This window comes from Lepisma saccharinum, chromosome 9 (genome assembly GCF_977018435.1).
Source record: "Lepisma saccharinum chromosome 9, izLepSacc3.1, whole genome shotgun sequence".
In the NCBI taxonomy this organism is placed as follows: Eukaryota; Metazoa; Arthropoda; class Insecta; order Zygentoma; family Lepismatidae; genus Lepisma; species Lepisma saccharinum.
Genome location: NC_139237.1, coordinates 72,596,904 through 72,609,767, shown reverse-complemented (window position 1 = coordinate 72,609,767; position 12,864 = coordinate 72,596,904). Strand labels below are relative to the sequence as shown.

The 12,864-nt window shown below is 36.9% G+C and overlaps 1 protein-coding gene across 2 annotated transcripts in view; it reads right to left on the bottom strand.

Annotated features, from left to right (window-relative positions):
• Positions 1–11,805, bottom strand: part of gry (trafficking protein particle complex subunit 11 gry) — a 70,115-nt gene extending 58,310 nt beyond the window's left edge. The window contains exons 1-3 of one of the 2 annotated variants that reach the window (XM_083128393.1): positions 11,685–11,805; positions 2,594–2,820; positions 754–923 (exon numbers count right to left, since the gene is read on the bottom strand). In XM_083128393.1, the coding sequence (XP_082984519.1) occupies positions 754–923; positions 2,594–2,803 (380 nt within the window). In that variant the 5' untranslated portion in view covers positions 2,804–2,820; positions 11,685–11,805. Of the gene's footprint in view, positions 1–753; positions 924–2,593; positions 2,821–8,573; positions 8,839–11,684 lie in introns of those variants that run through there. The other variant, XM_083128394.1, reaches the window with a different exon arrangement.
• Between the last annotated feature and the right edge of the window lie 1,059 nt (positions 11,806–12,864).

Sequence of the window (12,864 nt, the reverse complement as noted above, 5' to 3'; positions counted from 1 at the left end):
CCAAATTTGTAGTATCACAGGTCACGAAATCCAGATAAATTATGGGATAGAATTTTATCTGAATTTGACATTCATACTACTTTCTTGTTAGTAATAACTCGCTCATTTATCATGCCTTTATTAATTGAGAATTCACTTAATGAATCACAAAATGGATATCTCTCCCTCTGCAAATGGAGCAAATCTTCCACCATTTAAATTTGCTACTAAGAAAATTGTGAAGAAATTTTCCATTGAAATAGTGATGTTGATAGTCACGATGAGGAGGAATGATCAAACACTACTCTATGTCTCACATAATAAACTTCCCAGAATGGTAATAAAAAAATAAAAAAAAATAAGACAGAATCTACAGAGTAACTTAGGGGCTACCTTTTAAGAGGCAGAACATGATTGATTCATTGATTTGGTTTACTTTATTTTGCTTTTCTGCTACTTTTGGCTAATCGTGGAGACGAGGATGAGTGATGATATGTTGAAAATTGATGAAGGGACACTCACAAAGCACAGTCATGCCCAGGCTGGGATTTGAACCCGGGACCCCTGACATCGTAACTCACTCTGCTAACCACTCCGTAGGGGCAGAACATGAACCTCAGGTTCCACAAGGTTACTCCTACAATGTAAATTTTAATAAACCTGGAACTTTTGAGGAGGTAAGTGTCCCCCTTGCCCCAGTCAAGTTACAGCAATGTCTATGTTGACTGACAGAATTATAAACTAAAACGAACCAATGACAATGTAAAGTCTTACCTAACAGACTGCACTCTTGAAGCACATTCCAATCGTTTCTCATTCCACAAGGATTCGTCCCAGTCGAGATCATAAAAAACAACGATAACTGCAGGAACTTGGTTAAGATGCTTGTTCATCCAATTCTTCTTGAGAATTCCTTTTGGTATGTACCAGTCATAAGAAGATCTCTAGAAAAAGAAACACCAATAAAATGTACATTTTCGACACCAATATACAAATTGAATAGCAATTTACTACTGTTGAGCCGATATGGTGTATTGATATCAGCTGATACCACTGGTATCAGAACGAAATCTTAATTAAGATACTCTATCTAGTATTTTGATCTTTTATGTGGTCCACAAAAAAGTTGCAGTACGCTTTCGTGAAAATGCTGTACATGTGGGAAATTATGCAATATTCAAAGTTTTCATTTATTTGCACCAATATTGTGTGGAACACAATGTATTTCATGACGGATGAGGTAAATGCAGTTTAAAATTACTTACGTTAAATTCAGACGCCGTACCCTTAGTGAATGAAGACAGAGGATCTTCGAAATTAATAGGATTTAACGATTAAATTGTGCAACGCGGAAATACGAAATTTCTAAATTTCACGTAAGTAAAATGTATTTGATGACTATATAAGAGGTATTTTAATATTCTGATGTAATTCTCGAATATTTTGAAACAAATCTCGGAGAAATTAATGCTTATAGTAATTGGAATGCAATATGTACACACTATCAATCAATATTTTGAACAATTTTTAAATTATTATAATTTTCAAGCATTGGTATTGGTTCAGCCTTACAATTTACTATTATTATTATTATTTTCGTGACATGTGGTAAGCAGTGGTTCCCATTGACACTATTATCAGGTTTTGATTGCTGTCTGCTACTTTTCTTTTCATGCAACCCCTGTCCCCCCTCCCCAACTTGTCCATATAATGCTGAATCAGTGCCAAAGTTCTGGGTTGTTAAAGGGACATAAACTAAAAACCACTGGTATGAAAGAAATGTGAGAGCATTTACTAAGAAATCTAAGAAAAATGTATGTGAACCTATGGAAATTCTTGTGGTAAAGGTCACATTCTAACATTTAATACTACTCACAGTAGCTTTAAAGTGGTTCAGTGCCTTTGAATGTCGATACTAATTGAGCAATTCAACCCTAAGAAAATATTTTTCTCAAATGTTTGTTTTTAAAATTTGAAATCTGAAAAAAATTCAAAATCATCCAATGCACATGAATTTCCTACATGATTCTAATTTGATACATGTTTACAAGAAGATAATGAAGATACTTACTGATTACTAGTAATCTTTTCTGGAGAACAATATTTCCATTCCACTTTTTATGTTTGCATGAGTAGGTTAGGAAGTGAGACAGCATTATAATGAATGCTCCTACTACTTACAGTAAAACCTTAATTTTCCATATGGTCAAGGTGAAAAAAAACCTTTATGAGCAGGAAAATGTAAAATTGGGATTCCACTTTATACACTTTCTGTAGGTTAGGATAAAAGTGTAACCATCTAGTATTTCCACAGACATCCTCTTCTTACACGATCTACCTTTCATGACAATTTTTAAATTCAAACTTTCTGCAACTTAAAAAGATATAGTTTTGATTAACTTCAAACGTACTTACCTCCCCACCATATTTTACGACATTTTTTAAATTATGAAAAAATAACGAAAGAGATGTATCACCAATATGTCCAAAGGAGGGAGAGAATAATCTAGTGTGTACTGTAAACTAAAACTACTAACGAGAGTAAAGTTTATCAAAATCAAAACAATTTGCTAATATTTCTATCTCACGCTGATTATTTTTGGTAACATCATACCTTAGGCTTCACGGGAGGGAATTCGTGTGCCGGTCCAAGAAGCTTGAAACTGACAGCTGCTCTGTCTGGTCTTCGGTTGTTGCTGAATGCATCCCAAATCGCTCTGTGGACAGCATTATTCAATGTATCCAGCCCAGTTAGGCCTATGAGGGCTAATGGTTTGGTAGTCAATTCAGCAGGAAAATCAAAAGTATCTGATGGTGCCGCCATTGAAATCAATATGTTAGCTGAAATACAGAAACTCCGATTATAAAGGAAATCTGACAGTTAATTATTATAACACACATGTATATTCTGGCTTTACAGGAATGAGAAGTTTGAAATAAAAAAAATTAAAAAATCTTGAGAAATAAGTAGGTGTTCATATGAACTGCAAGTAGGCTGTGACTTCAGGAACTTTTTTTGTGTCTTAAGAGTAACATCGACTCCAAAGTATTTTTGGAAATGCATGCCCCTTGGAAGAACTCTTCTTTCAAAAGAGTTTAAGGAAATCATTGCATCCTGTCCTACTGGACCTTTTCAAATACACTGAGTATAAACAAAAGAGAAATACAATAAATTCCTAGCATGTAAGTACTCTTAACCTGGTAACAGTTGAGATTCTTTTATGATGTTTTCAAATTATCCTAGCAGAAAGACTAATTATCGTAGAATTTTGGAAATCATTGCCACACAAAAATTAAACCTTCCTTAAACTAATGAGCACTGTTTGGATTCCGAAAAAAGTTATTTATGTTGAAAACATTTAAAAATTTCCCTACGCAAGCACGTGTGCTCCCCACGAACAAGGATTTCTCTGTTGATAGAATTCAAACCTTTTGGCTGCAATCAGGAGTAGAAAGCATTTAGGGATCTTATTTTAAAGCTAAGAGAACTAAATCTGACCCAACTAACCTAACCACGTAAGCATTTAGGGTTATTAACCTTTTGAGTTCCAAGGCCATTTTCACAAGTAAGCCTCACGGTCCCTAGCCGATTTTGAGCAAAATGCAGTTTCAATTAATGAGTGTAGATCGGAGACTAATTGCCCTTGAGAGATGAGTGATATACCGTTGTACACGGAATGAACCAGATATTCAGACTATATGAAATTTATGCAAATTTGGCGCATATATGGAGGGGGAAAGGGGGGAAATCCCCTAAAAATACTTTTTTAAAAAAATGGGGTTTCACCCCCCCCCCCCCCCCGAAAAAAGTACATGACAGTGTCGACATGCACATGGAAATGATCGCTGACATGTAAGGAACACAAAAATATTTGCATTATTATCATATGACCAATGTAACTTGAGCTGTACCCCCCAAAAGGAATGGTCAACACGCCACTGATTCAAGCTTCAAAATGCAGCGGTACCTTGCAATGACTATAGCTCAGAAACTAAATGCCCTAGAGATATGAAAGATATACCGTTTTACGCAGAATGAATCACAGATTCCGAAGATATATAATTTATGCACATTCGGCGTACATATGGGGGTGGGGAAATCCCCTCAAAAATACTTTTCTTAAAAAGAATGGTGTTTCCCCTTCCTGAAAAAAATGTCAAAATGCACAAAATGCAAAATTTATGCAAATTTGGCGTATATATGGCGGGGGAAGGGAGAAAACCCCCAAAAAGTATTTTAAAAAATTGTTGAAATGTTTGAAATTTATCTTTTCCCTTGAAAAGAGACGCAAAAGAGAAGTCCCTTTTCCTGCCTTTTCACCTCCATTTTCATGAAGAAAAGAAAAAAGGTGCAAGAAACATTTCTGTTAAACACATGTGTTAAGAACAATATTAAAAAAAAAAATCGAAATTCTAGCCAAAAATAGAAAAGTTATAACGTAAACACTACGACCTTGACACAGCATCTCGATCGAGACGCTTGGGACCGTGAGGCTTACTTTTAGTTATCTCGATCGAGACGCTTGGGATCCAAAAGGTTAAAATACTAAGGTCCAGTTTTTCAATGTCCAGTTATTCTTTCTTTTAACTATCTGCCAGTTGGAGATAATTGCCATTCTTAACCAGCATCGGTTTTTCAATGTGAAAGTAACTGGGAGTTAGCGAATCGTGAGTTTGTACTCCAAAATAGTATGTTGGTAATGCTGAAGTGTGGAAAAATAGGGAATCGATCTGCGTGCCATCTATTAGTCTAGTTTCAAACAGTGTCGATTGGCACACAGCCTGGCATTCATATATAGAACTACAAGCATGCCACGCTCGAAAGCACGTTATTTGGAACAATGGCTGCGTATACATTCTGCATGCTTACAAAATAAATTAACGAAAACAAGCACTACAGATTTGGCTTTCTTCTAATAAAAGTCAATTCCATGTGGGGGAAATGCTATTATGAGGTGCAAGCGCAGATACTTTCTTGTAGAAGAAGTGTGAAGAACTCTTAAGTCGAAACATTAATATCATCTGCCTGCTGATATAAACACAATTAATATGTAGATATTGTACATTTGACTGCATGCTTTGTACTTCTCTATGCACATATCTATCCGTGGATAATTAATATTCTGCATTAGAACTGTGAATAAAAATTTTGATATTTTTGAGGAATTCATGGGTTTTTATGATATTCCGAACACTGAGGCCAAAACTTAAAAAAGGGAGAGAGTGAGTCATTCATTAATTTATTTCAGTGATCAGAGCCACCCCAATAATTTTCACAAGTCGGCGCCCCTGGTTGGAAATCCAATGTACCAAGAAAAAATAACGAGCTCAATTGTGCAATAAAACAAACACACAAAAATTATAAAATAATTTACAATTTTTTTTCACCTTATTACACCAATAGGGGTAATAAGAAACAAGCTGTGTATTTTAATGCATTATAGCTATTAAACTGGCTGGAGTAAAAAGATACACTCAACATGTGTATCTTATTTACCCATAAAATTTTGGTGCATTTTTTTTAAAATATTTTTTTACTACAAAGGAATGAAAATGCTAGAAAATAAATGTAATGGCAAAAGTTTTGATCCAGCTCTATATTTTCAAAGCAAAATCAACTGACATCTTCAATTGCTTATTTCTAACAGGTTTTATGGTAAATTAACAACGACTAAACAAGAAAATCATATTTGTGACTTTATAATGTTCTTTTTCTTCTCTGCATATAGTGTTTTGATTCAAACTAACTCGGAGCAGCTTAAAGTAAATGGTCCGTTTCCGTTTAAAGATATAGGGCCACATGTACACTTTGTATGTTGTCGTGAGAAGGCCAATTAAAAGTACGAGAAAGATTCTGTGAGGAACTTGATTATGCAGCTGTCTTCTTGAACTTTAGTAAGTCATCCCACATACCAGCTGATGTCATAGTAAATGGCATAGTATCATTCTGGCATAATAGTATCTGTTTGACTATCATCTTGATCTTCATGAGATGAGTGTTCTGCTTGCCATGATGAGAAATCAAAGTCGACATCATCATCATCATCATACTCATCATCATTCAGAAGCTTAGGGTCTAATACATCAATATCTTATTAACACATCTGCTTTTCATATTTGGAGTAATAAGATACATGAAAATAATCACTCTATTTTTGTGACAATAAATGAACAAATTAGGACCAGAAAGGGAGCGAATTTACAATATAGAGAAAGTCTCCAATTTTGTTAATTTTCGGTATACTAACTAATTTTGACCTCCTAATCACGAATCTGTTGAAAAAAACCGGGGGTCACGTCTGAAAATTTGAAAAAAAGTCGATCGAATTTTTTTTATATATAGGTGTATATCCGTAGTTTTACGAACAAAAATGTAATCTCCTGTCATTGTGTCCAACTACGCCGTTGTTTTACAAGAAAATGATTTATGATGTTCAATTCTAGTACGATCCCTATTTTTTTCGATGAATTTAGTGGTGAAATGAGTGCTAATGGAACCTAACCTAACAGGCCTAACCTAACCTCGTGTGAATGGTTCGTGGGGCTACCCGTGGATGGTTTTTGGGGCTGACGTCAATGGTTTGTGGGGCTACCCGTGGATGGTTTTTGGGGCTAACGTCAATGGTTTGTGGGGCTACCCGTGGATGGTTTTTGGGGCTAACGTCAATGGTTTGTGTTTTTGTTCAATTTCCAGACGTAACCCCCGGTTTTTTACAACAGATTCATGATTAGGAGGCCAAAATTAGTTAGTATACCGAAAATTAACGAAATTGGAGACTTTCTCTATATTGTAAATTCTAGCCCCAGAAAGTCCTATATTTTGTCCACAGAATCATGTAAAAAAATATCAAGAATGCATAATCTGTATTTACTATAGAAAATAATAATGGTGTGAAAATGCTACATTCTGATTGGAAAGTTTCACACAAGCATAAACAAATGATAGAATAATCTTAAACATACTCACAATCTTCTTAATTTATTTTACAGTTATAGACAATTAAAGAGGCTAGCCTGTGAATTTTTTTCAAATTTTTACTTTCACAAATAATGAAAATACAAAATAAGTTTCTTATTACCCCTGTTTCTTATTCCCCCACTCTTCCCTACTTTCTCAAGTTATATATATTTTATGTTATTTTAAATTTTTGTTAGGTTAGGAGTGTTTGATGGCAACAGTACTTTCATGTTGTTGTTAGGTTTAATGGTGTTACCAATTTGATATGCGGATAATAATATGACATTGTTAGGTTAGGGATGTTAGATTTGATGGCATTAGGAATTTGTCATGTATGCTATTATTGGCGTTTTCCTTATTAGAAGTGTTCGGTTTGATGCTAATGGCATCGGTGTTCAACGGATGGTACTTAAGACAGAAAAATTGAGTAAAAAAGTAGTCCGGAATAGGAATTTTTGGTACCGTCGACGATCCGTACCCCCGTGATAATGTGATGATTGTTGTGTCATTTATGAAGTTTATGTACTATACGAACGATTTGTGTTGTTTTTAGATTTAGGAGATGTATTAAAGTGGAGTAATGAGAGTTTTTTGATGGGACTATTTATGACGTCATTTTCATCGTTGCCTCTGCATGTGATATTAAGGAACATGTTGTAACGTTATTTGTGTTTTGTAACTTGGAGCCACGTTGGAAATATCTGAGATTGAAGGCTGGCAATCCTGTTGTTACGTCAGGCCCCGCAAGATTTACTGCACACGATGTTTCGGTTCATGTCACATGGTACTAGGATTATGTTTGCAAGGTGGGTGTGCGTTTTTAGTGTGGTAAGTGCTATTCATTGAAAATGGATATTGGGGAATGTATCGACATTTTCAGTATTGTGGCATTCTTCGGCCGGGAGCCGGAGGTGTATATCCGTGAGTTGCAGGATAAGATGATGGTTTTTAGTGACCGGAAAAAAGAACTGTGTCAAATGCAGTGGAGGATATCGCAGGAATGTGTGGATAAAGTTTAAAATACGACAGCGAGCAGAGAGTGGCAAATTTCTTCCATTTTTCACATAGTCAATAATTTAGGCCTCGTAATCAAGAATCTGCAGTTAAAATTTGGCGCTGACGTCATGCACGGGTAACACCACAAACCATTAACGGATAGCCCCACGAACCATGCATGGTAAGGTTAGGCAATCATAGTTGGCATCGTAGTAATGTCAGGATATTCCAGGAGTGTTAGTTTTGCTGCCGTTTGGGAATTTTTTACGGGAAAAATGAGTGATAAGTAGTCCAGAATAGGAGTTTCTTGTGCTTACGGGGGTCATACTTTGCGATCAAATATGTCCGTTATTTGTGGTTTCCTAACACTGGAACAACTTTTATATTACGTAAAACGTTGAAATCTGTCTATTTAAAAAAAATTGACGTAATTCTTCAGGGGATACAGTGTGCCGACGGCCCCAAATTTTTCACTTACGTGGGCTACTTTCAGATCAAATATCTCGGTTATTTGTGGTTTCCACATGCTAAAACATTTTTATGTTACATAAAATATCGAAATATGACGACTAAATAATTTTTGGCATGAGATTACAATACCGGACCACACTTCGATTTCTATGAAATTTCACATACTCACTAATTGAGACCTCCTAATCACGAATCTGCATCTAATAATTGGCAGTCAAGCATGGAAATTGTAAAATAACGTGTAGAAGTTGTAGAATAACCTTGTTAAATACCACCATGATTCTCCATACAAAGCAATTGATAACCATGTTTCTTTCGCATTTCTTGTCGCACAACAGTTTTCCTACGTTGTGTTTCGATGTCAGAATGCCTACAAGGTTAGGTTAGGTTCCATTAGCATAAATACAATGAAAAATTATTATTTACGCTAAGAGAACTAAACACACTAAAATTAAAAAGCTTTCTGCCTTGATGTCAGAACACAAGGTTGGTTAAGTGTTGTGCGACAAGTGAGATCAGATTCATTACGCTGCATCCAGCGTTGCCACGCTGTTGTGTTCTCAGTTACATTGTGTTCAGCATGGAAGAATGGCGGGAGACACACACAACAGTTTTCCTACCTTGTGTTCGAGGAATGCCTACAAGGTTAGGTTAGGTTCCATTAGCATAAATACAATTAAAAATTATTATTTAGGACTGTGGACTCGTTTGATTAGGTACGTTTGGCAACGGTGTATTGCACGCTGATATTTTCATGTTGAGAAATTGGCATCTTCCGTGGACCTGCTGTTCTTACTGTAGGATTATGTTACGTTAGGAAAACATAGTTGATTTCGTTTTTCTCTACATTTCCATACTTGACCGCCAATTATTACATGCAGATTCGTGATTAGGTCGTCTCGGTAACAGTTAGTTATAGTGAAAACACATTTCTTCAAATTTACAGGAGAAATGACGGGAAAGTACTTACGGAATTGAGTTCCTGTGGACTTTTCGAAGCTGGGAATAGTGTTTTTGCCATTTATGCAACTTGTTCGGCCAGTAAATAATGTAATTTTCGACATTAATGTATCTCCATTGCACGATAGCTCGTGCCACCGATACCGTCGACTACGTGAATCAAATGTTCCGTATGTTCGAATATGCAATCATCCCGTGTCAGTGTAGCAACAACGCGGTAGTTTTACAAGACCTATTGAGCGGTTTTCGTTTTTTTCCAATTTAATTTTTTGTTTGCCTAACCTAACCTTCCGTGAAAGGTTTGTGGATCAATGTTAGCCTAAAAACCATCATTTTTCGGTTAATAAGTGTTAGTGTAGCAACCACGCGGTAGTTTTACAAGATGACGTGTGAGCGTTCCCCCCCCCCCAATTTAATTTTCTATGTTTGCCTAACCTAACCTTCCGTGAATGGATTGTGGATCAATTTTCGCTTAAAAACCTTTTGTGAATAGTTTGTGCAGCATTTTTCGGTTCACAAGTTTGGAAACACTGCATATCAGCTGGCGGCACTGCATATCTGCTGACGATAGACAATGTGAGTCAAGATTTGCCCACCATATTGTGTGTAATGAAAGTGAATTAGCAACGACCAATAAATACTTCTAATGTGTAAAATTACGCTTTTTTCAGTGAAAAAAAAACATAATCCCAAGTTGAAAATTTTTCCGCTATGCATATAAGGTAAGTAGAAATGTAAATAATTCGGAAATAAACGAGTTAAGGTTAAATGGGTTACCGTTAAATGTGTTTTCACTATATCTAACTGGTACCGTCGTCTCAACTAGTGAGTAGGCAAAATTTTCATAGCAATTGGAGAGTGGTTAGAGTCTAGTTTACGTCCTTCTTGCCAGTTTACAAAACCGTGCTAGCAGACAGCCAGCGCTCCGCCATTCGTAGGGTAAAAAAGTTGGTAACACTTTACTATACCGGAGATGGATTTCTTAAAATTTACAGGAGAAAGTACTTACGCAAATCATTTTCTGTAGCGTTGTTGATGCTCGGGAATGTAGTTTTGATCCATTTTAATGCGAATGCATGTGGATTTCTACGAAAATCTAGTTCCGATGCGCTACTGCTGCTGCCGCCATTTGCTTTCTGCACGAGAGCACAATACGCTCTCGTATTGTCCGTATATGCTAAATTGAACGAAAGGAGTGATAATGGAACCTAACCTAACAGCCCTAACCTAACCTAGTAGGCATACCTCGTCCCCGTGATGGTTCGTGGGGCTATTGTGAATTTTTGGGCTAACGTCAATGGTTTTTAGGGCTACCCGTGGGTGGTTTGTGGGAAATAAGGGACAACAGTAAGTACTCGTTAATGTAAGAAATAGACACAATACGCTCTCGTATTGTCCGTATATACTAAATTGAACGAAAGGAGTGCTAATGGAACCTAACCTAACAGGCCTAACCTAACCTAACAGGCCTAACCTAACCTAGTAGGCATACCTCGTCCCCGTGATGGTTCGTGGGGCTATCGTGAATTTTTGGGTTAACGTCAATGGTTTTTGGGGCTACCCGTGGATGGTTTGTGGGAAATAAGGGACGACAGTAAGTACTCGTTAATGTAAGAAATAGACATTATTTTCGTTAGAAATTCATTATTTCTGCTAAAGAAACGTTCCGTAATGCAGAATAGTACCTTCTTCATTTTACACTTTGTCACTAACAATTCACGGGAACGAGGTATGCCTACGAGGTTAGGTTAGATTCCATTAGCACTCATTTCACCCCTAAATATGTGCTTTATCATCGAAAAGTGTCCTCAGTACGTTCAATCACGCATATCCGGACAACATCGGTTTTTCTCGATTTTTCTCCTCGAGGAAATTTTTCCTCGTCTTTGGATTTAGTTTGTTGAATTCCTTATACAATAACCTTTCCAACGATATATGACACGTATTCCTTTTGAAAAGGACATAAACTAGACTCTTACCTAATGTCACTTTCTGACACTTTTGGTTAGACGCGACGATCAAAATCGACGAAGGGACACACAAATAGCATGTATGCCGGGACTTGAACCTGGGAACTTCGGTGGCGATATAGAAAGTCGGCCGCTTATCCGACGTTAGTTCAATTTGTAACCATTTTGAAATTATACGAAACCAATGTAATAACAAATATATTTCGAAACACAAGTTCTATAGGTCGGTGTTTCCTCACTTGTAAATGTTGGAAATTAATTAACATACAAGAGTTGGTAAATAAAAAATAAATAAATCAAGGAAAGCAATCCACAAATAATTCTCGAAAACGGCTTTGCTTCTTTCTCACCTCTACATATTATAGATGTTACAAATTAAATTATTTTACTGCATTCGGCTCTACTTTTGCGGTAATGTTTTCGTCATTGACGGTAACAGTGCAAGGAATATAAAGGTAACAGTGATCGACAGTGTCCGTGAAAGTCATTGTAATGCCGCCGTTCGAATCGGTCCGCAATCCCTGCTTCATTCAGGGAAGAGTGCGGCTTGTTCATAGACAGGCTTGTTGCCCAAAGAGGAGGGCAGCGGTCAAGGTAAATAGAGATTATAGAGAGATTAGGTAAAGCAATCCGAAGATTGCCGATCTTGCACGAATGCGTGACGTCACCGGAGAAGAAGTGAGCTCGGCTGAAGCAGACGGCCCCTAGCACAGATTAGGCCCCTAGCATTTATATACGGCTGTTCGTAAACTCCAGCCAACTCAGCGCAGATCTTACGAGTGGATTACGCAGACGTCACACGAAACGTCATGTCGACGTCATTAGCCAAGCTGTTCCACGCTGCAGTTTACGAACAGCATGGATTATGGCGTGGTGGATCGTCTCGTCTGCTTGACTCTTGAGCATGTTTAAAAGCAGTTGACTTTCTTTGAAGTAGTATTGGGTGTAAATGGCACTAAATCTCACTTCTATATAAAGCTCGGCTACATTAATATAAATTAATAGAATATTTTGACAAGATTTAGAAATTGACTAAGAAACTAAAAGTTAAAATATACAAAACAGTAATTTTGCCTGTAGTATTATATGGGTGTGAAACTTGGTCCCTTACATTGAAAGAGGAACATAAATTAAGAGTATTTGAAAATAAGATCCTTAGGAAAATCTTTGGACCTAAAAGGGATGAGGAGACAGGTGAGTGGAGAAGGTTACATAATTTAGAACTACATAATTTGTATTCATGTCCAGACATTATTAAAATAATTAAATCAAGAAGACTTAGGTGGGCAGGCCATGTGGCACGAATGGGAGAGGAAAGAGGAGTTTACAGGATTCTTGTTGGGAAACCTGATGGTAAGAGACCAGTAGGAAGGCCAAGACGAAGATGGAGGGACAACGTTGAGATGGACCTAAGGGAAATCGGTAGGGATGGAAAAGAGTATATAGATCTTGCTCAAGATAGGGACAGATGGAAGGCCTGTGTTGCTGCAGCCATGAACCTTCGGGTTTAAGAAGGCTAGAGAGTTAGTT